The 27,499-nt window shown below is 37.9% G+C and overlaps 1 protein-coding gene and 1 non-coding gene across 2 annotated transcripts in view; both read left to right on the top strand.

Annotated features, from left to right (window-relative positions):
* Window positions 1-23,571, top strand: part of Kpna4 (karyopherin subunit alpha 4) — a 45,833-nt gene extending 22,262 nt beyond the window's left edge. Inside the window, exons 11-17 of the mRNA XM_036190987.1 lie at window positions 1,960-2,091; window positions 5,251-5,379; window positions 6,954-7,058; window positions 13,956-14,027; window positions 16,435-16,597; window positions 19,038-19,132; window positions 21,625-23,571. Coding sequence (XP_036046880.1) covers window positions 1,960-2,091; window positions 5,251-5,379; window positions 6,954-7,058; window positions 13,956-14,027; window positions 16,435-16,597; window positions 19,038-19,132; window positions 21,625-21,723 — 795 coding nt within the window. The 3' untranslated portion in view covers window positions 21,724-23,571. The remainder of the gene's footprint in view (window positions 1-1,959; window positions 2,092-5,250; window positions 5,380-6,953; window positions 7,059-13,955; window positions 14,028-16,434; window positions 16,598-19,037; window positions 19,133-21,624) is intronic.
* LOC118586475 lies at window positions 5,613-5,934 on the top strand. The gene has a single exon (XR_004945358.1).
* Window positions 23,572-27,499: the final 3,928 nt, after the last annotated feature.

Genomic DNA, 27,499 nt, shown 5'->3' with positions numbered 1-27,499 from the left:
TGCTGTATTTATCCCTAGCCCTCTTTTTACTTTTTATTTTGAGACAGGATCTCCTGTAGTGTCTTAGGTTGGCTTTGAACTCAAGTCTGTAGCCCAGGCCAGCCTTGAACTTGTGATCTTCATGTCTCAGCTTCTGAAATAGATGAGATTACAAGCTTGTGGCCCAGCTTACCCTCATTGTTTGTTTTATTATTTTCTTAGCATTTATTAATTATACATATTAATGGATTTATTGTGCCATTTTTATACTTGTATATATTGTATTTTGATCATATTATCCTTCCTGTTTAGAATTTGATACCCTTCAACCTTCATGTCTTTAGTGTGTATGTGTGTGACCCAATGAGCTTCACTGGCGTTGCTAACCGGAGGAGCAGGCATGAGGGAGTGTTTACAGGAGTTAGCAACTCTTTCTAGTTGCTGTACCACTGAAGAAAATGTCTCTCCTTCTCCCCATTAACCCTTAACTGCTCAAGGGGGATTTATTTGTCCCATGAGTCCCTCTCCCTTCCATAACAGGGTATTGGCAGGCCCAATATTATGCAGATGATCACAACTGCTCTGAGTTCAAGAATAAATAGACATGTCAAGAAGTTAGAGTTATAAACCTTCCTTCCCTTCCGCTTCTTCAATGATGTTTCCTGACCTATGAAGAAGGTATAATAGATGCTCATTAATAGCTGAACATTTATTCTCAGTATTTTAACCAATTCTGAATCTATGCAGTCATTACTGATCAATGCAAAAAGATGCTTCTTTAGCCAAAGCTGATAGTAGCACTGTTACTATGGATACAAATAGTTATTTAGTAAGCAGTATGACAGGCATACCACACCCATTTAGCAAAACAACAGCAATAAATTTCTCACCCCAGGACCTATAACATCCTCAACCACAAGCATATTACCAGATTTATAGTGCCAGATATGAATTCCCTCCTATGAAGCAGATGTTAAGTCCAATCAGAAAGCAGTTTGTGGTACCCATAACAGACCCTGCCACTGTTGTACCAGTGGGCTCATCCATCCTGACTGGTCATTGTTGATGCTAACAGAATTCAAAGCTGAGTAAAACTGTTGATAACAGTTCTCCCACAGCAGCCTGGATAGACCTTCTGGTGTTATTCTGTCGAGCCAGAAGAAAGCCTGTATCCCAATTCTTTCTCTGTTTTTTACAACCAAGGCATGTGGTCTCTTCAGTAATAGGGTCTTACTATCTAATTCTTGTGGACAAACCACAGCAGTAAAACTGCCTGAATTGTTTTGTGAGGAGATAAAATTATTAGGATACTAGTACCCAGGCAGTAATAGTAGTATGCATACCTGCATGGAACTAACATTATTAGAGAATTTCTTAAATATATTTGACCTGTCCTAAGTATTATAAACCACTGTGCATGTTGGATGTGTGTGTGTGTGTGTGTGTGTGTGTGTGTGTGTGTGTGTATTTGTTTCTAACTATATACATTACCTACAATGTCCTTGGACCTATCATACCGCATTGTGAACATCTGACAAAAAAATGTTTCATATTTTTTTGTTGTTGGTTGGTTGATTTTTCTATTTAATATGTTATGTAGTTTGCATGTGTATTTTGCTGAAATAAGATTAGATACTGATCTGACATTGGAACCATAATTAATTTACACATCCTAAATATAGTGAAAGATACAGAATAGAGATTGATGTTCTAGTGAGTTGAAGCAAGAAGAGAAAGATTTCAGATTGGTTGTATGGTTACGGATTATTAAAATGGCCAAATGGTGACACATACCTTTAATCCCAGCACTTGGGAGACAGCGGCAGATGGGTCTCTTAAGTTTGAGGCCAGCCTGGTCTACAGAGCAAGTTCCAAGACAGCTAGAGGTATATAGAGAAACCCTGTCTTGAAACCTCCCCGCAAAAGAAAAGAATTATTGAGAAAATATTTGAAGATTTGAACTTTTATCTTACTTACTAGATATTGGTAGATACTGTCTGGGCCCTCTCCTACCTTACTGATGCTGGCAATGAACAGATACAGATGGTGATAGACTCTGGGATAGTTCCTCATTTGGTTCCTCTACTCAGCCATCAGGAAGTTAAAGTTCAGGTAAGTTCATTTTGATTAAGATGGGTTTTTTAAAGTGGAAAAAATGAGATCCGAGCACTGCAGTTTATTAAGAACCTTCCTCGCCCTACCAAACAGGAAGACTCTATTGTGAAGAACTCTTTTCTAATTTAGTGAAGCATGTTTTAGTGTGGTACCTTGGGTGGCATCTGAAACCATTCTTGTTTGCTTTTCCACCCTTCTCTGTCCCCCGCTTCCATTTTTACTCACCTAACAAGTTTGGTTAACACTGATGTACTGATTCTGAGATAAAGGATTTGAATTAAAATGTGTGGTTTAAAAATGTGTGGTTTAAGGACTTCCTGGTTGTCTTTGTTTTCTTGTTTTATTATTTTAAAGTTCTTTTACATACTCTTTAATCTCAGTGCGCCTCCATCTCTGACGAACGGGGAAATTAGAGCGAGAGCTGAGACTATAGCTCAGATGTCCAGCACTTACCTCACTTGTGCCGAGTTCAGCCTCTGTCACACACACGCGCACGCACATGCGCGCGCGCGCGCACACACACACACACACACACACACATACACGCACACACACAGTGACCTCCCATTGCAGTGGTCAAGGAGGTAAAGCGAGCCGCCACCACTTTTCTAAGGTAAATAGTGAGTTTTAATCTTATAATGGTCTAGAATCTACAGTGCAATTAGATAAGGAAAGCTAGTTACTTTTTCTTGCCCTTAGCTGGACATTGGAATCAAAATTTTTTTCTCTTTAAAAATTTCCCTTCCTTAGCCCCTAGAGACTGAGTAAAACCATTATATTTCCTACAAATTTAAGCTAGCTCTTGAAGTGATACTAGTATGTATTAATAATGGAGATACACTGACGTAAAATGAAAAAGGTGCTTGAAAGATGGCCCATTGGGTAAGGTGCAGGCATGAGGACCTGAGTTTAGATCCTCAGCACTCACAGAAATGCTGATGTGGCTGTTTGTCCCTGTGATCCCAGCACTGGGGGGGGGGGGGGACGGACACGATAATCCCTGTAGCCCAGGGAGCTCCAGGTTCAGTGAGAGACTTTGGCTAAAAAAAGGCAGGGGGAGGGGGAGGGTGCAAGCAATAGAGGAAAACACCTAACATTGATCTCTCAAGCTTATGTACATGCATACACAAACTAAATAAAAATAAAAAGGGTTTCTTTTTCAAATTAAAACACGGTTTTAAAAAAAGGAAATAGCTAATTCAGGAAGATTTGACCAACAGTAATGTTTTTTTAAAGAAATGTGTGTTTATTGTAAATATCTTTGGGTGTGTGTGTGTGTGTGTGTGTGTGTGTGTGTGTGTGTGTGTGTGTTTTACACATGTGTATGTGCAGCAGGTATGCACCCAGAAGCCAGAGGGACATTGAGTGTCCTGTCTTCATCCCCACTGTACTAGGGTTACAGGTGAACACATGAACTCAACTGGCTTTTAGCAAAGTTTCTGGGGATTTGATTTAGCAAGAGTTCTCACCTGCTGAGCCATCACCCAACCCCAAATTTACATTAGATAATTTTTTTGGTTTTATTTTATTTTTACTTCACACTGGGCACAGGCCTGTGATCTAGCACTTTCAAGGAGGAGGTAGTAGGAAGACCACACAGCTAGCCTTGGTTATATGAAACCCTGCACTGCACTTACACACACACACACACACACACACACACACACACACACACACACAAATCAAGCAGAGTACTTCTTTAGTTTTAATACTGGCTTTAGAATTGTGGCTTGATAGTAGAGGGCTTGGAGTTTTCTTTTAGCCAGTCCTCAAAGAAAGTTTATGTCTTATACTTTATCAGATAACTAACAGATATTTTCTTAAGCTTTTCAACTTTCATGTGTAATTCTTGAAAACAAGATAATGTGGCCAGTTCCCATGTGGACTTCATCTATATCCCTACTCCCCCTAAAATCTAGACATAATCTCATGTAGCATATTGTTTCATCTATCTTATAACATCTTCAAAAGTTAAGACGTCTTAAAAACAGGGCTGGGGAGACAGCTCAGCAGCTGAGAGCACTGACTACTCTTCCAGAGGCCCCAGATTGGGCTCTGAGCACTCAGGTGGCTGCTCCCAGTCATTGTAGCTCCAGTTCCAGAGGGTCCTACACCTCCTTCTGACCTCAAGTACCCGGCATATGTGTGGTACACAGACCTACATGCAAGCAAAACCCCCACACACATTTAAAAAACAAATGAACAAAAAATGAATAAAAGATTTGCAGTTTTCTAAGGAAGACATACAAACGGTCGGTGAGCACCTGGAAAAAAAAATGTTCAAAATGTTAGTCATTACAGAAATAGGAGTTGAATTGGAAAATCATTCACATTAAGACTGCAACAATGCCCAAAAGGGGGTTCCATGCTAATGACAGCACTAGAGTGGGGTGCCCTTAAGAGTGAGTGTGGAGTGCATTGTGACCTAACGTTTCTACTCTTCTGGGTATCCAAGATGTAGACATGCGTTTGTCCACAGAGACTTGAGTATGGTATGTTACAGCATTATTTATAATAACCTCACAATGGAAGTCATGTGTTACTAACCACGTAGCAGATTATTATTTGGCCACAAAAAGAAATGAGTATCACTGGGAGCCATGATATGAACTTGTTTCTGTTTATATGAAATGTGCAGAATAAACAGATTAGTAGACACGGGGATGGTGGTTGCCAGTAACTGGGGATTGAAGACAATGTTGATGATGGTTAATAGATGCATATGTTATATAAAAATGTTTGTAATTTGATGTTGATATTGGTTGTGCAGCTTGGAATACTCTAGTAAGTACTAAATTGCCTGTTTTTGAAAGAATAAGTTTGTGTGTTTAAACAGCTGAATCATTTATCTTATAGGGAGAAAAATTAACAGAAAATGAAAATTACTTTTTTTATAGTAGTAATTATTATCTAAAATTGCCCTTTATTGATATCAATTCTCTTGAAACAACTTAAGCTACAAAATGCCTGGGATTTGTATATTTAATATTTCCACTGTTGTTCCTAGATCATTACTTGACATAGAATAAGTGTTCAAAAGGGATAGGTTAGTTTTGCAGTAAAAGATTTGCATGACAAATGAATCTGCCTCAAGTTGCCTGCTACTGGTTGGTTAGAGTACTTAACATTGAACATCTCCTTAATCTTCCATTTCAGACTGCTGCACTTCGAGCTGTGGGCAACATTGTCACTGGAACTGATGAACAAACACAAGTAGTTTTAAACTGTGATGCTCTTTCACACTTCCCAGCACTCCTCACTCATCCCAAAGAGAAAATTAATAAAGTGAGTCTTTTTTAAAAAAATAGGAATGAAATGGTAGTTGTTGTTTGTTGGATTAGGTTCTAAGGAATGTTTTTATAAGTTGACTTTTAGTATATGTTGTTAAAGGCTTCAAGAGAAAATATCTCACTCTTTATAAAATGCTCTTGGGGTTCTGGATTCAAACCCAGAGCCTTTTACATGCATGCTCTATCACTGTGTTATACCATCACCAACAAACTACATTTTGACTCTCTTGGAAATGATGAAATAGAGATACTTGGGTGTTGAATGTTGCCATGAATGGAAATTTTTAATGTATATACTAGTTCTCCCAGTTTAATGTTTCATTTATACTTAATGGTGTGAGTGTGTGCATGCATGTGTGCGTGTGTGTGGTGGCTATGAAAGGGGGCACTGAATGGTGGTGCTGATATTGGAGTGCATCTGAGGCTGTTGTAGAAATAACATGGGTTGTTGATTACAATATTGCCGATGATTATAACCCAAAAACAGCTCACCTAAGTAGCCCAGCACCCTAAAATCTCTAACAGGCTCATGTCCTGTGATCTGATCCAAAAGAGTCTAGTTATGCTAATGTTTACAATACTAATTAGTAAATTGGTGAATTTTAGTTTGGTAATTTCTAATAATATCCTCCATAGGATGTTAACTATTTTGTTGTTGTTTATTGCTAACTCTGATTTTAATAATGCATTTATTATCTTTGAAACTTGTGAAGCCCTTGTGATCACTATCATCCCAGTAATAGTATAGCATCTTTGTAGTGTTGAGGGCAGCATTCAGAGGTCATTAAAATAGACCAGTCAAGCAAACCTACAACCGGTTCTGCATTTAGCTCTTTAGAGAACTGGGACAATGAATGACTGTTATAAATAAAGACACTAAAAGAACTCGCTTGCGTTTTTGATGGTCTTCATTGTCATGGCTAATTGAGATTTATCTACTGGTATAGGATTATTAAGGTAGACTAGAGAGAGTAGAGTAAAGCACATTTTTTGAGAAAAGGGTGTTGAGTCTCATTTGCAATAGTTTTAGGATTTTTTGTTTATGACATCTTCCTTGGTATTTGTCAGCCACGCTTCTATTGATTCATTCCATTCCCAAACAGCATTGCCTGTAAAAAAAATTCTAGAAGAATTAGCTCATTGTGACTTGAATTAGAAGCCAATAGTGATTTATCCAAAGAAAATATAGAAAAGTATTATTTAATGTGTATATATTGTTATACAGAAAATTAAGTGTGGAGGGCTAGCTAGGCATGGCAGCACACACCTTTAATTACAGCACTGGGGAACAGAGGCAGGTAGATCTCTAGGAGTTCCAGGTCAGCCAGGGCTACACAATGAGACCTTTTCTTTAAAAAAACAAAAACAACAAAAACAGCTTTTAATCAAATAAAGATTTTTTTTTTTTTTAACAGAAAAGGGTAGTAGAATTGAAATCTCTAAGATTTCTATTATAGAACTCATTTGGTAGTAAAATAATTGGGACACTTAGCCAGTGAATACTTTTTCATAGTTCAGACATAGGTTTCATTTTTTAGTGAGAAGTATTGAAAGCATCTTGTTCCACAGGAAGCAGTGTGGTTCCTCTCCAACATCACCGCAGGAAATCAGCAGCAGGTTCAGGCAGTAATTGATGCCAATCTTGTACCAATGATAATACACCTTTTGGATAAGGTAAGAAAATCCTATGTACCTGAGTAAGGCGATAAATACTTTTCTGTTTAACAAGACACTAGACAGTGGTGTGAACGAATACTGCTATAAAATATGACTGATACTAAAACTTTTGAACCCAGTAATATTATACAGAACAAGTGTTTCTTTTTGAAAACCCCTGGCTCTTCTTTGTCATTACGTGCCTAAGATAGCCATTGCTTTGGAATTGACTTTTAAAAAGTGGTATTATTACCAATAATCAATGCTGTCATATTGTTCTAAGCATTTTTTAACTATTGCTCTTTTAACATGACAAGCTGAACTAGCAAGACAGCACAATAGGTAAAGGTAACTGCCAGTGAGCCTGGAGTCCTGAGTTCTAACCCAGATGGAGGAAAGAAAGAAAACCTCCTCCCCATAGATTGTGCAGCACAAAGGTCATCTCCATTTGACAGCTGAAACTATGACAGCTGAAACTATTGCATGAGCAAAATCACTTGCCCAAAATCCAGAGGCAAGAGTGCACTATTGTGTACTGTATCATTCCTTACACTCACTAAGATTTGGAGAGAAGACTATTTTGTTTTCAGATAGTCATTGATTATTGCTTGGATTTCTTCTTTAATTAAAGAGTGACAAAATGGTGACTTTCTAATTTTCCCATTCTTTGTGTCTTGCCCACAGTTCTTCAGGTTTTCTTTTTCTTTTCTTTTTTTTTTTAATTAAAATATTATATCATTTCCCCCTTTCATCCCTCCAGCAATCTGTGTTCTCTCCAATTCCTCCTATGCCCCCTATGCTATCACAAGTTGATAGTCTCTTTATTGTTGTTACATATATAAATGCATAAATAAATACAGAACGCTGCATCCATTTTGGTTGCATATATATATATATGCATGGATAACTCTCAGAAGTCATTAGCTGCCTGTAATTCTTTGTCTGGGGGTGGGACCCCATGAGATGTCAACCTTTGGCATTAATATAACTTGATATAGGTATTAATTTAGGTTGTATTCAGGCTACCATAGTATTGAGGTTTCATGGTTATAGCTTCCCTGTCATATCTAGGAGACATACTCTTAGAGCAGACTTTCTGATTGTCCAGTTATTACAGTCTTTCTAACCCTAACTTCCATAATGTTCCTTGAACCATAGTTGCGGGGATTGTGTATAGATGTACCTGTTGGAGCTAGACACCCAATGAATGATCTATTGATCTCTGAGTTATGACTAGTTGTGGTTTTCTGGGATGCGCTCCATTTGCTGTGAAGAGAGGTTTCTTTGATGAGGGGTGAGAAGAATAGGTTTGAGAATGTAATTAGGATTGTACTGGTCTAGTAAAATGGTAATAGTAAGTTCTCTTCTAAGATCCATGACCTCAGTAGTCCTGGATAGTTAGCTAGGTTTCTAGAACCAAGTATGATTTCCTCCTGTTAGCAGGTCTTAGGTCTAGTTAGATAGCTGCTGGTTACTGCCAACATATAAGTAACATTATTGCACATTTAGGGGTCTCTTACCATGCTGGTTATGGCTCATACGTATCACGTGGCTGGATAGGACTGTTGATTGCTTCCCTCTCTTGGAAGCTTTCCAAAGTTCTATGGAAGCTAAACCATAGGAAAGGAGGTGTTCAGGTTAGATCCAACTTGAAACTTCCTAGTCTTGTGTCCTAAGTGTAAGGTGTCATCAAAAATAGTGACTTATCTTCAACCATTGAGAAACAACCAAGGGTAACATCAGTAGCCTATATCATTTAGGTGTCTCTTGAACTCCACTGACCAACAACTCAGACAAGTTTCTCATGCCAGGTACTGGGGTTTTGCTAGATAGTCTGTGGGTCTTTCTGTGAGAATTATTGGCCCAGGTGCTCTAACTTCAGTTAAGATATATATGTATGTGTATATTTAGGTAAGTCTAAATACATGGATGGATGGATGGATGGATGGATGGATGGATGGATGGATGGATGGATGGATGGATGGATCATATATAATTTTAAATAAATCTAAAATAATGTGATTCCTTGAGGCTTTATTAAACTACCATGGTGTTATTTGTCCTTGCTCCATCACTCCTCCTTCTCCTTCTGTATTGAAGTCCTTCCTCCCCATTTCCCCATTTCCCCTTTCATATCACCTGTAGCCTGTTATTCTCTTCTCGTCCCTATATAATTCCTGGTTACTGCATGTTGTGTACTCACATCTGAGGATTTGGAGGTAGGAACTGCAGATGAAAGAGAAGATACGCTTTTGTCTTTCTGGGTCTAGGTTACCTCATTCAATATAATATTTTCTAGTTTCATCCATTTACCTGCTAAGTTCATGATTTCATTTTTCTTTACAGTTCAATAGAATTCGATAGTGTATATGTACCACATTCCATTATCCATTCATCTGTTGAAGTATAGTTAGGTTGTTTCCATTTCCTTGATATTGTGAATAGGGTATCAGTGAACATTGTGAAGCAAGTATCTGTGGAGTAGGATGTCAAGTCCTTTGGGCATATGGTTAAGAGCTGGTTGATATGGTGGACTTATCTTTAGCTTTTTGAGGGTTATCTGTACCCGTTATTTCCAGAGTGGCTGCACTCATTTGTATTTCTATCAATGAATGAGAATTCCTTTTTCCCAAATCCTCACAAGCATTTGTCAATTGTTTTGTTGTTCTTAACCATTCTGACTGGGCTGAGATGAAATCTTAAAGTTATTTTAACTTGCATTTCCCTAATTGCTAAAGATAATGAATATATTTTATTGGTGAAATTATTAAGGCCACTCCACGTAGTTAAAAGGGAGGTTTATTTTGTTGGGTAACTTACAAATGAAGGGATAGGTTGTAGGGTCTGGCAAAGGTATGGAGCAGGCTGGCAGTGTTCTCTGGAGAACTCTGCTCGGTGTACTCCCTGTGTCTCCCAGAACCAAGCGCGCGACCTCCTCCCGTTCCTCGGTCTTCCGCTCCCTCCTCCGCCCCGCCTTGTGGGCGTGACCATTACCGAAGCCTCAATGGGGGTTGGAACTTCCAGGCCAATGCTGGGATGGCTATCCACTACAACATTTTGAGGTATTTCTTGGCCATTCTCATTTCTTCTATTAGGAACTCTGTTCAGATCCCTATCTATTTTTTAATTAGGACATTTGTTTTCTAGACTTAGTTGTTTGTTTGTTTGCTGGGTTTTTATTTGTTTGTTAGAAGTGTTTTGTTTTAGTTTTTTGCTTATTCTGAATGTTAATCCTCAGTAGGATGTATTGCTGGCAAAAGTGGGCTTCTTTGTTTGATTGTTTCCTTTGCTATACAGTACTTTGTAGTTTTATGAGGTCCTGCTTGTCAGTTGTTGGCATGAATTCCTGAGCAAATGGGATCCTATTCAGAAGTTCCTTTTCTATGCTTATATTTTGTAGGATAACTGCGTATATTTTCTTCTAGTAGTTCTAGCATTTCAGGTTGCAAATTGAAGTCTTTAATCCACTTGGAATTAATTTTTGTACAGGGTAATAGCTATGGTCTGATTACATTCTGCTGCATGTAGACACTTAGTTTTCCTAGCCCCACTTGTTGAAGATGCTGTCTTTTCTTCAGTGTATGTTTTTAGCGTCTTTGTCAAATACCTATAATTGTGTGTGCTCATAGGTGGGTCTTCTCTTTGATTCCATTGATTCACATGTCTGTTTTGTGCTGGTTCTATGTTGATTTTATTCCTATAGATCTATAATATATCTTGGAGTCTGGAATAGCAAGCCAACAAATATTGTTCCTTTTGCTCTGGTTTGCTTTGGCTGTCCGGGATCTGTTAAGGTTACATAGATTTTAGGATTTTCTTTTCTTATTTGTGAAGAATGTTAGATTTTAGGATTTTCTTTCTTATTTGTGAAGAATATTCTAAGTATTTTTTATTGGATTGTATTGATTCTGTAAATTCCTTTTGGTGGGTTGGTTATTTTCACAATATTCTACCAGTCTATGAATGTGGAATGTCTTTCCATTTTCTAGTGTCTTTCTTTATTTCCTGGTTTTTAGTTTTTGTTTGTTGTTGTTGTTGTTTTATAGAGGCCTTTCACCTCTTTTGGTTAGTTTTGGGTTTATTTGTTGTTTGTTGTTTTTGTTTTGTTTTTTTGAAACAGGGTTTCTTGGTTAGATTTTTTTCATAGCATTTTATTGTCTTTGAGGCTATTATAAATGGGATTGTGTCCATGAGCTTTTCTTAGCCTGATTGTTGGTGGGGTATAGAAAGGCTGCTTTTCTAAGTTGGTTTTGCATTCTGCCACTTTGCTGAAATTGTTCATTGTTTCTAGAAATTTCCTGGTAGAATTTTGAGAATCTCTTATGTATAATATCAACTCTTTTGCATATTCAGAAATTTGACTTCTTTTCTTTATCTATTTTTAATTTCCTTCTCTTGCTTTATTGGTCCAGCTAGGACTTCAAGTGCTATATTGAAAAGCAGAGGCTGAGGGGAGGATAATGGACAGACCTGTCCCATTCCTTGCCTTAATGAGATTGCTTCAAGATTTTTTCCATTTAGGGTAATGTTGGCTATGGCTTTGTCCTGTATAGTCTTCGTTAGATTGAAGTATGTTCCCTCTAGTCTGCTCCCTCTGTGGCTTTTATCATCAAAGCATATTGGGTATTGTCAAAGGTTTTTTCCATATAGTAAGATGATCATGTGATTTTTGTCTTTAACTATTTATATGATTTATTAACTCATCCTGCATTTATTTCCAGAATAAAGCAAATTTGATTGTGGGAGATGATTTTGATATTTGCCTATATTTGGTTTGCTAGTATTTTAGTAGGAATTTTTGAGTCTGTGTTCATCAGGAAATTGGTCTGTGATGCTTTGTTGCTATTATGGCTTTACCTGGGTTTGGTATTAAAGTAATCCTGGCTTCCTAAAATGATCTTGAGACTGCTTCTTCTGTTTCTTTTTTAAAAAAATAATTTAATGAGTATTGGTTGTCAATCATCTTTTGAAACTCTGGTGTATATATCTGAATCCACTTGGACTCAAGGGTTTTTTGTTGTTGTTTTGTTTTGTTCTTTTTTCAAGACAGGGTTTCTCTGTGTAGCTTTGGAGCCTGTCCTGGAACTCACTTTGTAAACCAGGCTGGCTTCGAACTCACATAGATCTACCTGCCTCTGCGTAAAGGTGTGTACCACCACTGCCCAGCCTGTTCTGGTCATCTCTTAGTTGGTTAGGTCCGTCGATCTCGTTTGTCTTCTCAGAGAACCAGTTCTTGCTCGTTGATTCCTTGCATTGTTTGTTTGTTTGTTTATGTTTCATTGAATCTTGCTTTGACTTTTCAGTGCAGAAACCTAGGCCTTTAGATTTGTCTCTTAGAGCTGCTTTTAATGTATTGCAGAAGTTTTGTTGTGTTTTCATTTAGTTCTAGGAATTTTTTACTTATTTCTTCTTTAACCCATTCAGTGAATTGTTTAGTCTCTGTGCATTTATACATTTACTAGAGATTTGTTTGCTGTAGATTTTATTTCATAATGCTCAGCTATGATGATGTGGAATTTATTTCAATTTTTCTGAATTGGTTTACATTTGTTTTGTGTCTATGGGTATGGTCTGTTTTAGAGAAGCTTCTGTGGGCTGCTGAGTAGAATGTATTCATTGGTGTTTAAGTGGAATACTCTGTAGATATGTTAGGTCCGTTTGATGTACAGTGACATTTAATTCTGAAGTTCCTCTTGTTTTTTTATTCAGATGTCATATCTAGTGGAGAAAGTGGGAGGAAATCTATAATACTAGAAAATACTAGTATTATTAGGTTGATGTTAATCTGTTTGTTTAATTCCAGTAGTGTGCTTTTTGTGGTGCGTATATGTTTAGGACAGTAATGTCATGTTGGTTGTTCCCTTGATTACAGTAAAAGTACCCTCTTTGTCTCTTCTGATTAGTTTTAGTCTTAAATCTATTTTGTCAGATATTAGGATGGCACCACCTACTTGCTTCCTAACACCATTTGCTTTTAGAGTAGTACCTATCTTTAGAGCTAACTTTTTTGTAGACAACAGAATGAGAGATTTTGTTTCTTATTCCATTCACCTAGCCTATTGATTGGACATTTAATCAATCTATTATTGATGACATTTAAGTTGTTTCTGAGTTTCACTGTTAAAATTAGTTGGTATTTTAAAGAGTAGTTTGTGAGTCGTGGTGGCATCATCCTGGCACTCTAAATGCAGACATAGTACAATATGGAGTTTAAGGCTGGCCTGGGCTAACTATGGAGACCCTGTTTTTCCCAGCTTATATTTAGCATACCTGGGTAAATAAGAAAATGTTGCTGCATAATTCCCTTTCTCCTCTGCAAGACTGTACCCATTTGCACCATTATCTACCTCACAGATATTTAAATTTCTTCATGTCTCATTTCCATTCTAATTTAGATTTCTCTTATTTATGAATGTTTTTTTCTTAACATTCTTTCCAGGCTTCTAGTCTTGATTTTTAATAACAGATTATTTCATTTTGAAAATTTACCGTATTAATTATATACCTGCTGAAAATGTTAACTGAGTCTCCTTTTTGGCTATTATTGTGCTATAGCCTTATGTAGGAAGATGGACATTATTAAATTATTTTTCTGGTAAAATCTCAAAGGTAATTCTACATGTGCCTTTTTAAATGTTTTCAGTTTGTATTTTTTTTAATGAAATTGCATTTGACTTTCATTTACTCTGCTTTTTCAGTAGTAATATTGTCATCACCCCATCCAGAAAGTAATTTTTATTTCTTCAGAATAGATTGGTTATGATTCAAGTAATTACTTTTTTATCAGTAAATAAAAATTACACATGTATAAACATACCTCCAGAGAAACTTGAAAATAAACAACTGAAAGTCATTTTAGAAAATATCTTTTCAAATTTACATTGTATTCTACTTTTACTTTGTTTTGTTTTTAAGGGAGATTTTGGCACACAGAAAGAAGCTGCTTGGGCCATAAGTAACCTAACAATTAGTGGGAGGAAAGACCAAGTAAGTTGAACTTTTAATTATTTCTCAAAACCAGTAAAAATAACAATATAGGTAATTATATCTTTATATTTAAGTGAATCATTTTTTGAAATAATAGAATACTATATTTTTGGATTGGTTTTTGTTTTAGGTTATATATGAGCTCTGTATTATGTGACACACATGCCCAAGATTGAGTCCATATGCTAAGCCTGTACCCTACAACTGGGATACACCTCTAAACTCTGTTCTGTGATTTTTTTTTTTAAATATATATGTAAGAGTATCTCCTTAACTTCCTTTACTCATGTTTCTTAGGAAAGACGTGTTTTCTAATGGCTCCAGTGCTGAGCGTAGAACCTAGAGCTTTATGAATGCCAGACAAGTGTTACCCACTAAATCAAATTCCTAGACTCTACGCAAGAATTTTTTAATCTAGAGTAAGATTGAGATACCTACAGTGAGGGTTTAAAAAAAATAATGTTGAGAAATAAAATTAATATGGCAGAAAGAAATCACATTAGAGATTCTCCTTAAAAAATGAATTAACTGCAAACTAAATCGCTAGCAGAAAAACAAAGGAGAAATTAAACTCAGTCACCATAGCTGGGACTAGGAAGCAGGGTAAAGGATGTGCAGGGCAAAGGTATAAATGTAAGGAGACATGTCAATGACAGTTGATGAGCACTGTGCACATATGGGAAGCAACACTGGCACTAAAGGTTTCAGAGCTGTCCATAAAACGGGTAATAAGGAGCCAAGTGGCAGCTGATAAGTCATTTTAAAAAAATTTTTAAATATATATATTTATTTATTAAAATTTTTTTCATTTTACATACCAACCCCAGTTCCCCCTACCTCCCCTTCTCCCGCCTCACCTCCCTCCCACTATACCCCCATCCACTCCTCAGAGTGGGTAAGGCCTCCCATGGTAGTCAACAAAGTCTGACATACCAAATTGAAGGGGAGCCTAACCCCTCCCCATTGTATCAAGGCTGAACAAGGTATCCCACCACAGGGAATGGGCTCCAAAAAGTCAGTTCATGCACCTGGGGTAAGTCCTGGTCCTGCTGCCAGGGACCCCACAAACAGATCAAGCCATACAACTGTCACCCACATTCAGCAGGCCTAGTTCAGTCCCATGTAGGTTCCCGAGCTATCAGTCCAGAGTCAGTGAGTTCCAACTAGCACTGGTCAGCTGTCTCTGTGGGTTTCCCCATCATGATCTTGATCCCCTCTTCTTCCTCTCTCTGTCTCTCTCTCTCTTTTTTTTTTTTTTTTTTTTGAGTGTTGAATGCCATGAATTGAAGGAGGGAGGAAGTCTTAAATACAGGCTTACAACACAATGGGAGAACCCTGGAGGGCAGAAGTTTGCTTCTGATTTTTTTTTTTTCTTTTTTTTTTTTAAGCTGAGGATCAAACTCGGGCCTTGTGCTTGCTAGGCAAGCGCTCTACCACTGAACTAAATTTCCAAACCCGCTTCTGATGTTTTACAGTCTTGCATCTAAGCTGATGCCCAATATGCTGGATACACAGACAAGGAGCTTCCCTTAAGCATTCAGGAGGGTGGAATCTCGAAGGGAATTAGCATAGGGAGGATATCAAGGTCAAGGTCAGCAAGCAATGCAATAGTTCCCCAAAATGGGGGCCAGGGCCCTACAGGTCCCCCCCTTTTACTAAAAAATGAGCTTCTGACTTAGGTTGCGTGGGACGTCAGCAGGTCACCTTACCTGTCATGGAGACACCTGTCCAGGCCACACAGGCACTCTGTGATAAGTCATTTTTTAAAGCTCAATTTAAATGCAAATGTGGGGACTGGGGAGATAGCTCTGTAGGTAAGAACACTTGCTACACAGCATGAGAGCCTGATTTCAGACCCCCAGTGCTCATGTCAAAAAACAGGTATTGCTGCTGTGGGCAGGAGGATCATCCAGCTTCCATGAAAAAGGTTGAGCTCCAAGTTTTATGAGGACCTTGTCCCAGGGGCTTAAAGAGTAGCGTAATAAATTAGTACCCCAATGTCTTCCTCTGTTACATTGAAAAATAGCCTCTCATCTCATTTCAGAATGCTAAAACACTGCAGCATGGAGCCAGTAGATACTGTTACTAAAACAATCTAGTATTTAAAAAATACCAGTCATCTTCTTGGCTGATTTAATGATTTCTTAAGAGGCAAAGGATCTTGGGTGAAAGTAACTTTTTACAGAAAAGAATACTGTATAATATGAAGTTGAGTCTTCCTATTTTCACTTTAGTCATCCCCTTCCCAGTAAATTTTAGAAAAAGATACTTGCGGCATTAAAAAGAACTAACATGAGAGAGAGGAGTTCATGTTTCCATACTCAGTTTGGAAGTCAACATTATTTTAGTTAAAAAAACAGAAACAGGTGGCCTTATTTTACCATTTCATGGTATCCTTACTTTTCAGGTGGCCTACCTTATTCAGCAAAATGTTACTCCACCTTTTTGCAATTTGCTGACGGTAAAAGATGCGCAAGTTGTGCAAGTAGTACTTGATGGACTGAGTAATATATTAAAAATGGCTGAAGATGAAGCGGAAACCATAGCCAATCTCATAGAAGAATGCGGTGGTAAGTTTACTGTGCAGTGTTTATACATTCTAATATTCTTTTTGTAACTACCTTTGTTTTCTGAGTAATATAGCACTTCTGTATTTTTCTGTCGGATAAAATCAAGTAACAATAAAGTATACTGTCTTCTATACATACGGCCCTGTTGAACCTTCTGCAGATTCTTAGGTAACTGAATTGTTGCCATATAGTGAAGGCACCCTGCTAAGGTAGTAGGAAGACAGTGAGAAACAAATCAGCCCCTCAAGGCATGTAGTTTAGACTTAAAAAGAAACGTGAACTGATTTAATGTGCTAATTACCCTAATAGAAATGTACAACAAAATGGGATACCTAATCCATCCTGGAAGAAGCAGGAAGTGACACCTGAGCTGGATTGTGAGAGATGAATAAGGATTAATAAAGTAAAAAGGGATGAAAGGTGTTCCAGGCAGAGATACAACATGAGCAAAGTCTGAGGTGAGAAATAGCATTCAGCAAATTATAGATAATTCAGTATTGCTGAATCACAGAATATGAGATGGCAACTGGCCTGAGTTGAAGCTCGAGAAACAGCCAGTGACCAGACCCCAGGAAGTCAAGAGCTTTGTCCAAAAGCAGATACTTTATTCTGCAGGGGAGTAGTCACCAAATCTGGCTTTGTACCAGAGCTGCCTAGAATGTGAACAACACAACACTTTCTAATTCTTAAAGTTAACATCTAGGCAAAACCTGAGTGCCAGCTGTGGCTGTGGAACAAAATGTGAATATCAACCTGAATAAGTGTAAAATTGGAACCAGGTTGGAATGTAAATGAAAGAATAAAAGAACCCATAAAAGTTCAATGGGAAGCCTGGATACTGGAAAACTAATGCAGTAAGAAATGGACATTAGGACACTGGTGTAGAGCTCCATAAGCGCTTACTAATACGCTTGAAGTACTGTGCTCAGTCCTCAGTGTGTCTTCCCACCCGGAAAACATAATGAAGAAGAAATCAAAACAGATACTGAATTCATACTGTTTTACTACTGCGATAAGAAATAGGCACATTAAAATTATTAACATGACAAGTAGTACAGAAAATAGTGTAGTAACCATCAAAGTGGGGAGAGCACATAGAGAACAGGTTAGAAAAGTAGTTAGTAAAACTACTTTTAAGGAAATCATTTTACCACTTGATTTTTTTTTTTACCATATAAACATTTTAATGAGTAAAATTATTTATTTTTGTTTGTTTTGTTTTTTCGAGACGGGGTTTCTCTGTGTTGTTTTGGTGCCTGTCCTGGATCTTGCTCTATAGACCACACTGGCCTTTAACTCTCAGAGATCCGCCTGCCTCTGCCTCCCCAAGTGCTGGGATTAGAGGCGTGCGCCACCACTGCCTAGCAAGTAAAATAATTTTATATAAAAATCCTTTGAGCATTACTTGCCTTATTGGTGGTAAGGAGTCTGTGTTTTATAAATTTCAGTAGGTTCTTCATAAAGAATGACAGGACCTTGGTACATTTTATCCAAGTGGGTATGTTCAGATGGATGTCTGGCACATGGGGCCTTTGGAGACAGGAGGCAGAAAAAACAGTTAGCAAAATACATAGTGGACAGGCTACAGGAAGTGGAGGCAGTAATAATGTAGACAAAAGGAAGGACGACAGGACTCCACGATGATATGTGAGTGTTTGAGATTAGATCTAGGGGAAGGGACGCAAGCGCTTAGATCCGAGATATTGTTGATTGTTGAGAAGAATTGCAGATGAAAAGTTGAAACAAAGGAGGCAAGTAGTGATTGTGTTTCAAATAGTTTGAGAAGTTTTTAAGGGAAAACACACAAAGAGGAGAGAGAGTGAGTTGTGACACGCTCTCAAGATAACTTCCTCTATCCAAGGAATGAGTAGAGGAGTACTTGATGAGGAGAAGTAACTTCTTTTCAGCAGACTGTAGAGCACAGCAGTAAGTTTAGTGGATGTGCACTTTTCGTGTCCTGCCGATGATTTCATAAGCACACTAAGGTTTGGTTCTCCTTCCCCCACATACTGTGCTTGACTTGATTGTTTGAGTGAGTATCACAGAATCATCATACTTATTGCCGAGATCATCTGTTTCTTTTTCATATATATTAACTCAAAAAAGGCTGGGCAGGTGCTAGAAAGGGGAAGATGTGCTTGTGTATGTTTAGTAATCAAACATAACTTTATACTATTGTTGTGAACATTGGTCTATAATTGATTTGATAGATGTCATAGTATTAATTTACACATTTGCATGCTGTTGCTCAGATGTTAGTCTTTTTAAGGTAAATACATTGTGTCTTTGTATGTGAAATCTCAGTTAGGACTCACCAGTGCAGATGACCCCAAAGATAACCCAACAGTTTTACAGTGTGAAGACTGCATTGTGTGTTTCAAGGTCATTGTAACTTCTAGCACATTAATTCTCATTGTTCACATCATAAAATTTCTTTCAGGACTGGAGAAAATTGAACAACTTCAGAATCATGAAAATGAAGACATCTACAAATTGGCCTATGAGATCATTGACCAGTTCTTCTCTTCAGATGATGTACTTATACTTAAAATGTTTATAGTTCTCTTAGTTCTATATGCTAAGCAAGTCTGGATGAAAGAGTATAGTAAACTAGGATATATACATATGTATACTTTTTTGCAATAGAATTAACATAGATGTGACAGTAATGTCACTTTTTTTGAAAACAAATTTTCACGTTGTTAATCCCTTTAAGACAGTAACTCGGTAACAAAAAGATGAGAAGTTTTGTCACATTGGACAAGCGGATTTCTTTCTACTTCCCAGTTTTGTTGTTGCTGTGGTTGTTTGTTTTCTTTTTTCCCTTGGTTTGTTTGTTTTCGAGTCAGGCTTTCTCCATAGCTCTGGCTGTCCTAGAACTTGCTCTGTAGACAAGGCTGGCCTTGAACTCACAGAGATCCCCCTGCCTCTGCCTCTCACGTGCTGGGATTAAAGGCGTGCACCACCACTGCCCGCCTAAAGTTCTCATACTTTGAAGTTGGTAATAACATGTCTATAAACAAAACAAAAAGCAGTGGCACCAAGCATAATGGCACTCAGCCATCATCCCACTGCCTGGAGGCTAGTGCAAAAGAGAGACTAGGAGTTTGGAGGCTGTCTTTGGCTTCATAGTGAGGACAAGGCCATCATGGGCTACGTGAGACCTGTCCCAAAAAAGAAAAAAAAAAAAAAGGCAAACAAACAAAACCAGTAATACTAGTATAACCTGCAATAAACCCTTGATAACTTTGTTTAGTTAGTCCATATTTTCAAATGTCATTTTTTTTATTGGTGGTTAAAAGCAAATAAGATAAACAGACAAGATGAGCATAGTAAATCATCAAAATATAAGGTATTGTGCAATATGTAGAGTGGTACACAAAAATATATTTAGTCAGAGTGCCACTAAATAATAGTTTAAATTAAAAGGTTGTTTATTTGTTTGGGGTTTGTTAGAAAATGTTAGAAAATGTTTTGCTATATATACCTGGTTGTCCTTGAACTTCATGCAGTCTTCCTACTTCGCCTTCCATGTGCTCAGATTCTAAGGCATGTACCACTACACCCTATATAAATTATTTTCCCAGTTTCTCAAGAAATAAGTTTCAGGGCTGGAGAGATGGCTCAGGGACTTACGAGTACTCTTCCAGAGAACTCAGGTTCAATTCCCAGCCTCCACTTAGTGGCTCACAACCATCTGTAACTCTAGTTCCAGGGAATCTGACACCCACTTCTGGCCTCCATGCCAAGCATACATGTGGTTCACAGACATACAGTCAGGCAAAATATACCCATACACTTAACATAAGGTGGTTGTTTTTTTTTTTTTTTTTTTTTTGGGGGGGGGGGTTGTTTGTTTAACAAAAACTAAGTTTTCATACACATTTCCAAAAAGAGTAAAGTATTAGCATGGACCCAGGTTTGATCCTAATACTCATGTGATAATCTAAACAAATATAAAAGTAGAAAAAGAAATGTCCACACTAAATCCTGTTTAAACATGCAGTTAAATACATCAGAAATAAAATCCAGACAAAGCACACCTTTAATCCCAGCACTCAAGAGGCAGAGGCAGGCAGCTCTCTGTGAGTTGGAGGCCAGCCAGGTCTACAGATCGAGTTCCAGTACAGGCTCTGAAGCTACACAGAGAAACTTTGTCTCGAAAAATAAAAACAAACAAACAAACAAACAAAAAAAAAAAACAGACAAAGCATACTCCTTAAGGAGTATAGGAATATATCCTTGAGGATAGATAGCCTTAATCGTTTTAATCGTGTCTTTTTTTTTTCCCCTAGGCAGGGTCTCTTAGTGTAGACCAGGCTGGCCTTAACTCTCAGAGATCCACCTACCTCTGCCTTCTGAGTGCTGGGATTAAGGGCATGCACCACCACAGCCTAGTTAATTGTGTCTTAAAATTGAACGTTTGGAAGTCCCAATTTATAATTAGGAATAATACAGCTTATAGATTCCAAAAGTATAATTAGAGCATTTACTTTCTGCTAATATATGTTTATTTGTTTGAGGTTCTTGGTTCTGGTTTTGAGACACAGGGTCTTTCTTACTGTGTGGCACTGGCTGACCCAGAACTTGCTATGTAGATGAAGTAAAAAGTAGACAGTAGTCCTTCTGCCTGCCTTCCCTTCCCAGGTGCTAAGGTCACAGACTGCGCCACTGTGCCTGAAACCTTTTCTTTTTTCACTTAACGCCAGTGCCCTTGCTTTCCTAAGTATGAGAGGAATTTACAGTAAGTGCCACTGTTTACCTTCTCAGTTGGGAATCTGAGGCCATTTCCAGGTTACTGTTCTGTAAGGTTTCTCTCGTGACTATCCTTGTTTCTTCTTATCCCTTGAGGAAGTCCCTACAAAATGTTTCAGCTTTCTAAAGGATGATAGTACATTGCTGGCAGACACTCTTCACTTAGATAATGTGGTCTATATTTTTAGAGGGTAATAGGAATATTACTGTGATCCAGTTTTTGTATACCTTAAAGCTATTCATCACATTGTTCTTTTCCTCTTCTCCTTCAGATTGATGAAGATCCTAGCCTTGTTCCAGAGGCAGTTCAAGGTGGAACATTTGGTTTCAATTCATCTGCCAATGTACCAACAGAGGGGTTCCAGTTTTAGAAAGATATTGTGGAAGTTAGGTACAATGCAGCACTGAGACATACATATATATATTACACATATATATAAAAAGGTTTGATCCATCAAGCTTGGCTCATGGGATCTGCTGCTGCATTGAATCGGGAGAGAAAATGTGAAGATTTCATTTGGAATCACAGAAAATGCCCAAATGAGGTCAAGGTGGCGAGTGGGTGTGAGTGAGAATGAGTGGCAGTGTAAGGAACGCTCGACCTGAGTGCTTATTTAGGTTGAGAGTCAAAGGGCTACAGGTCACAGGCCTTCGACGCCTGTGAAGGAGCATTGACTTACTCTATCAATTGAGGGAAGGGAAGTGCTGTCATCATCAAGCCTTGTAAGCATAAAAGTGATGCCCATATAAGTCAAGGAAAGTGAGCCCAGGCCTTGCTGTGAAGCAGTGTGTGAATGGACAGTGATGAATGAATGTCTGGCTCCGTAGTAGAGAGCCAGGTTCATCTTTCAAATCTAGGGCTCTTCACACATGAAGCAGACTCCTAGTCCTGGAGTGACTGTGTACGAGAGTGTGGTTGTGGTGCTGTATGTGGACGCATGCAAGCTTGATTCGCCTTCAGGGGGCTGATAACAAACCTAGTAGATCATCAACGTGAGATCACAAGTGTTAATGTACACTGGACATGGAAACAAAGAGCGGTTTAGCAGCAGACATTGGTTTACTCTGCAGCCTGTGTTTTCTATTCTCCCTCTACCTTCCCCCCTGCCCCCCTTTTTTTAATTTAGTTTTTATTTACTTTACCTAGTATGGCTTTTTTAGTTGCTTCTCAAGTCAGAAAACTTCAGGAAGGTTTCCCTGTGCATTTGCACCAGATGAGTGTTTGATGCTATGAAAAGCTTTCCATATCATCAAAACTAATTTGTGTAGATTTTTGCATGAAAAAAAATCATAAAATCCCTCACAATAGACTGTGTTGCAGTACACAAGTTGCCATAATAGTATAAAATGTGCTTTTAAAGCCATTCTTTTCATTTTCAGAGATAACATAAAGGTTTTTGCATGAGGTAAATCTACAGCATAGCTCATTTTTAGATTTCGTTGAGTCCTGTAAAGAAGAAAAGTTTCAGTTGTGATAGAATACCGTGCTGTGTTTAAATGTTAACTTGTTTTCAAACTTTGTTTTCTATGAAAATGATATGGAAACTTCTACAGTGGAATTTGGTGCATATGTACTGCTGAATAAAGACCGATGAAGAGGTTTGAGTAGATGTACAAATCAAGTAATGGTTTGAACACCTTTAATAATATGCCTAATCTGTTTAATTGTTTTAGAATCTTTTTATCTTAGATGTAGGCAGCCATGAACAATCTATTTTGAGCCACTTTAGGGAGAAAACTTTGTATTTTAAAACTTGCATAAAAGTTATGCAAGTGGTTTTTATAAATTGGAATAATACCTCAGTTTTGAGGTTATGCACACTAAATTAAATGTGTCATAAATTAATTTGTACAAAAAGAACTCTTTATAAGGTGGCTCATTGTAGGAAATCCTGTGCCTTCCCCTTTGAGCACAAGTGTTGCATGAACAACAGTTTGCTATAAGAAACATACCGGGTTAGCCACCATTAGCATCTATATCTACTTTGTGTTTAAAATCAACTGGTAATTCTGAAACACTGTAGAATGGATAAAAATTATTTTGTGATCATAACTCTTTGTTGAACTAGAGTATTTTTGCAGCATTCCTTGTCATCAAAAACATGGTTTAAAGTTTAAAACTAGAAGCAGCAGAAAACTAGCTTGTAAAATTTATCCAAGTAGAGAACAGGCTAGGCTGTCTTGGGGAAATAAACATTAAAACTTAAAGCAATGTTTTACACGGGGTGTGTGTGTGGTGTGTGGATTTCTTTTTCTACTTAATATTAAGTTAGAGTATACCTCAGTGGCTTCTGTTAGCTTCTTGTCTCTCTTAAGCCTTTTTCGTAGAACCAGCATAGGACATGTCATAAAGCTGTAACTTCATTCTGGGCGTCTTAGTATTTCACTCCACAGAATTGGTTCAGTTGACACCCTTTACACTTGCACTGTCTCCCTGCTGACACCAAGGTTTTGGCCTTCCTTTACTTTACCAAGTCAGTAGGTTTAAGAAACAGCTTGAGCTATATTTTAAATACTGACCTAGCCAACATGTCAGTGGCTCCAAAATGATAGGCTGCATACAAGGCCTATTTTTTGCAGAAAACGTGAATTCTGGGAAGGTAAGCATATACTACCTTATGTAATTACTATTTTTTTAGTAAACAGTTTAATCAGTGAGCTAATAGGCCAATCATACAGAATAGTTGTGTGTATGTATATATATGTATTTTTATATATACATAGATATGTATATATGTGTTTGTGTGTGTGTGTGTGTGTGTGTGTGTGTGTGTGTGTGTGTGTGTGTATATATATAGGATCCTGGTAGGTAGCTGAGCATGGTGTCATATGCCTGTAATCCCAGCTCTCAGAAAGCTGAGGCAGGAGAATCACCAAGTTCAAATCCAACCTGGGCTATATTGTCATGAGACCCTGCTTCAGGAATTAAAACAAAATGTGTGGGAATGATATTCACATCTCTAAGGGCTACCTGAAGGTCTAAATACTTGTTTCTAACTATAATCTCTATGGGACATTGATTTTTCTAGAATTCTAAGGTATGCTTTTCTATATCTGAAATGTGTCCCATATAAACAAAACAAAAGTTCTCCCAGTGATCTGGGAAATTGATTTAAGTTTAACAAAAACCATTATATCTGATAAGGGGGAAATAGAGTAATAAGTCTAATAAGCTAAATGTTCTTATTTTCATGTTCTTATACTGCCATTTTTGACACCAAGCCCTTCTCAAGTGCTACAAAAATAAAAATATTCTGTTAAAATGTGTGAGTAGCCTAGTCTAAAATATGCTTTTAAAAGTACTGTTCGTCATAGCCAGGCATGGTGGTACATGCCATTTTATCCCAGCAGGGGCAGGTGGAGGATCTCTGGAGACCAGCCTGGTATAAAGAATGAGTTCCAGGACAGCCAGGGCTACAGAGAAATCCTGTCTTGATTTTATTTATATAAATATCATTTTATTATTCTGAAAGGTATCTGTAAATCGTGTGGTATGGTGGAACTGGTATTTTCCATATTGCGCTAGGCCAAACCTAGAACATTTCTATATTTAAAGCTGTCTACACATCATTAAAATGTACCTGGAAGAGTTTAGTTAGGTTTGCCTTGACTACACTTCAGTAGGTGAAGGTACTTTTTGCTTCTTTCTTTGAAGGTCTGAAATGACTGGATTTGTTGTAACATCAGTATGACTTAAGGAACACTTTCCAGTTCTCTGTTGTTTCAGCTTCAACACAAAGTTAGAAATCAATGAAGTTTTGTCTTTTAGATAACAAATTACCTCAGGCTTGCTGCCCTAGAGCATGACATATGTTTGTTTTTCAGTTTCTGTGGGTCAGGAATCTAGTTCAAGTTTGTCTAGATCCTCTACTCAGGGCCTCACAAGGCTGTAGTTTCATCTGAGGTGGGACTGTTACTCTGTGCAGAGCTCATGTGACACAATCCTTTCCTTGTAGCAATAGAGCTCCTGGCTGTTTGCTTCTTTAAGACTACCAGGAGACTTTTGGATCTCAGGGGAGGCCCATGCCCTCTTTAAAGAGCTGGCTTGGTAAGGTCAGGTCCCTCATTCCCCAGGGTAAGTTGCCTTTGATTAAAGCATAAACCAAACTAAATAGGTACCTTTATTACAGTTGCAAAATCCTTTTGCATTAGATGCATTCTGGTCCATTACAAGAGGAATTGTTCATTAGATTGACAGATCCTACCCTCTAGCAGGAAGGTATTGTACAAAGTGTATATACCAGGTAGTATTGGGGGCCATTGTACATTCTACTTGTCACAAAACTACAAAGTGTCAGAGTTGGAATAATTTAGAAGTGGTTCCTCCCACACAGTACAAGCTAAATTTTCCGTTAAGATTACCTATAAGAACCCATCAAAAACTCTAGTTCAGCTTACCCCCAAAGTAAATAGCAAACACATGCAATTTGCATGTAGTGGTGTTGGAATTTGTAGGAGTTCCGGAATTACAGAATAAAATGATCTGTCCTAACCCTCTTAAAGTAAGAGTTATGAAAAGAGGATTTGTCCAGAGTCGCACGTTAAGGACCAGGTTAATGCCTCGATTGTTACTTCCACTATCATGCAGTGTTTTCAGTTACTGTTTAAATTTGTAAACCAGTGCAAAAAAAAAAAAAAAGGTATGCAAGTAAACATTCAGCTTTAGTCAAGCCTTTTTAACGTGGACAATTGATTTTACAATTCATTCTGACGGTGCTAGAAGCTTAGATATCTGAGTGTTCTTACCCTTTTTTTACTTGGTTACTTATTGACAAGATTTATTAAATGTCACCCAATAACTTAATATTAAAAAATCCAGGCAACTATTCAGTATTATTCAAATAATTTACTAGCAAATCAATGCCTAAAGAATTTGAACACGTTAATTTTAAGCTTCTTAAATAACACATTATTAAAACCTTTTCTTTTTTATGACACTTGCCTGGCATGTGAGGAACCTTGGATATAATCCTAGCACTGCAAAATATATATGTGAGAGAGGGACTTTGTGTGGTGTGTGTGTGTGTGTGTGTGTGTGTGTACTTGTATAGGAATATTCATATGTGTGTTTTATTAAAATACATAGACAAATGTTGCTGCATAGGTGTCTAAATTAAATCACAGTGCACATTGGTGGCCCTAGTACAAGCTTCTTTAAAAAAAACAAGAGTTCTCAATATGTTGCTGAGACAGGCCTCTGTCTCCTTCCTCTGCCCACGCCATCTTCATGTCTCGGCCTCCAGAGTCTGAGCTTACAGGCACATGCCACTGCTCTTCCCTGTGTGACACATTAACTCTTCAATAAAGAATGCTGGGAAGTCAAGCACTGTGATCAGAAGTAGTTGTCTACTGGCCTTGAGTTTGTTTGTTTGGTTTGGTTTTTTACTAAATAGTACATTAGTCATGGGAAAATAAATTAACAGGTTTTTCCCCTGGAGACTTAACCCAGCAATTCCATTAAACTTGAATAGTCCTAAAAATAACAGAAACTTTGCTGTGGGTGTCTGTGTCGAGCTGTTCTTTTTTCTGGCATTAGTTTGGTAGCTTCTGCTTGGTGAGACCAGCTGAGTAGACAGGAAAGTGCTTCCCAGTATGGGGCTGAAGCAGCCCTTGATGATTCTGTTTGCTGCCTTTCCTCCATGGATTTTGGCTCCCCTGTATCTCAAAGTGTGCTGCCTACCCCAAGTTACTTATCTTTTTCAAAGTGTTGGTTCATTACTTGTAATATTTGTAAAGAAATTTGGGGCCTGGGGAGATGGCTCCCAGGGTAAAGGTACTTAACACCAAGCCTGATGACCTGAGTTTGATCCCTGTAACCCACTTGGTAGAAGGAGAAAACTGACTCTAAGAAGTTGGCCTCTGGCCTCCATGAATGTGCCCCCACACCCTCCACACACACACCAAAAAGAAAATAAATATTTTTTCTGTAACTCTTAAAGCCTGTATCCTTATTTTCCCTAACTGTATTTGACTTCTGATCTGGATAACTGTTGGTCTGGCTTTTATTTTCTCTTAATAATTGAATACCTCGGACTGAGTAAGTTTTAAAGAGGTTTACCTTGGATCCAGATGAGCATGCTGCATCTAGTAATGGCCACCCTCGTGATCAAGAGCATCACAAGACACGAGGTAGAGCATTTATATGAA

This window comes from Onychomys torridus, chromosome 6 (assembly GCF_903995425.1).
Source record: "Onychomys torridus chromosome 6, mOncTor1.1, whole genome shotgun sequence".
NCBI lineage: Eukaryota > Metazoa > Chordata > Mammalia > Rodentia > Cricetidae > Onychomys > Onychomys torridus.
The sequence above is the reverse complement of the archived record's forward strand: the minus strand, read 5'-3'. Positions and strand labels throughout refer to the sequence as shown.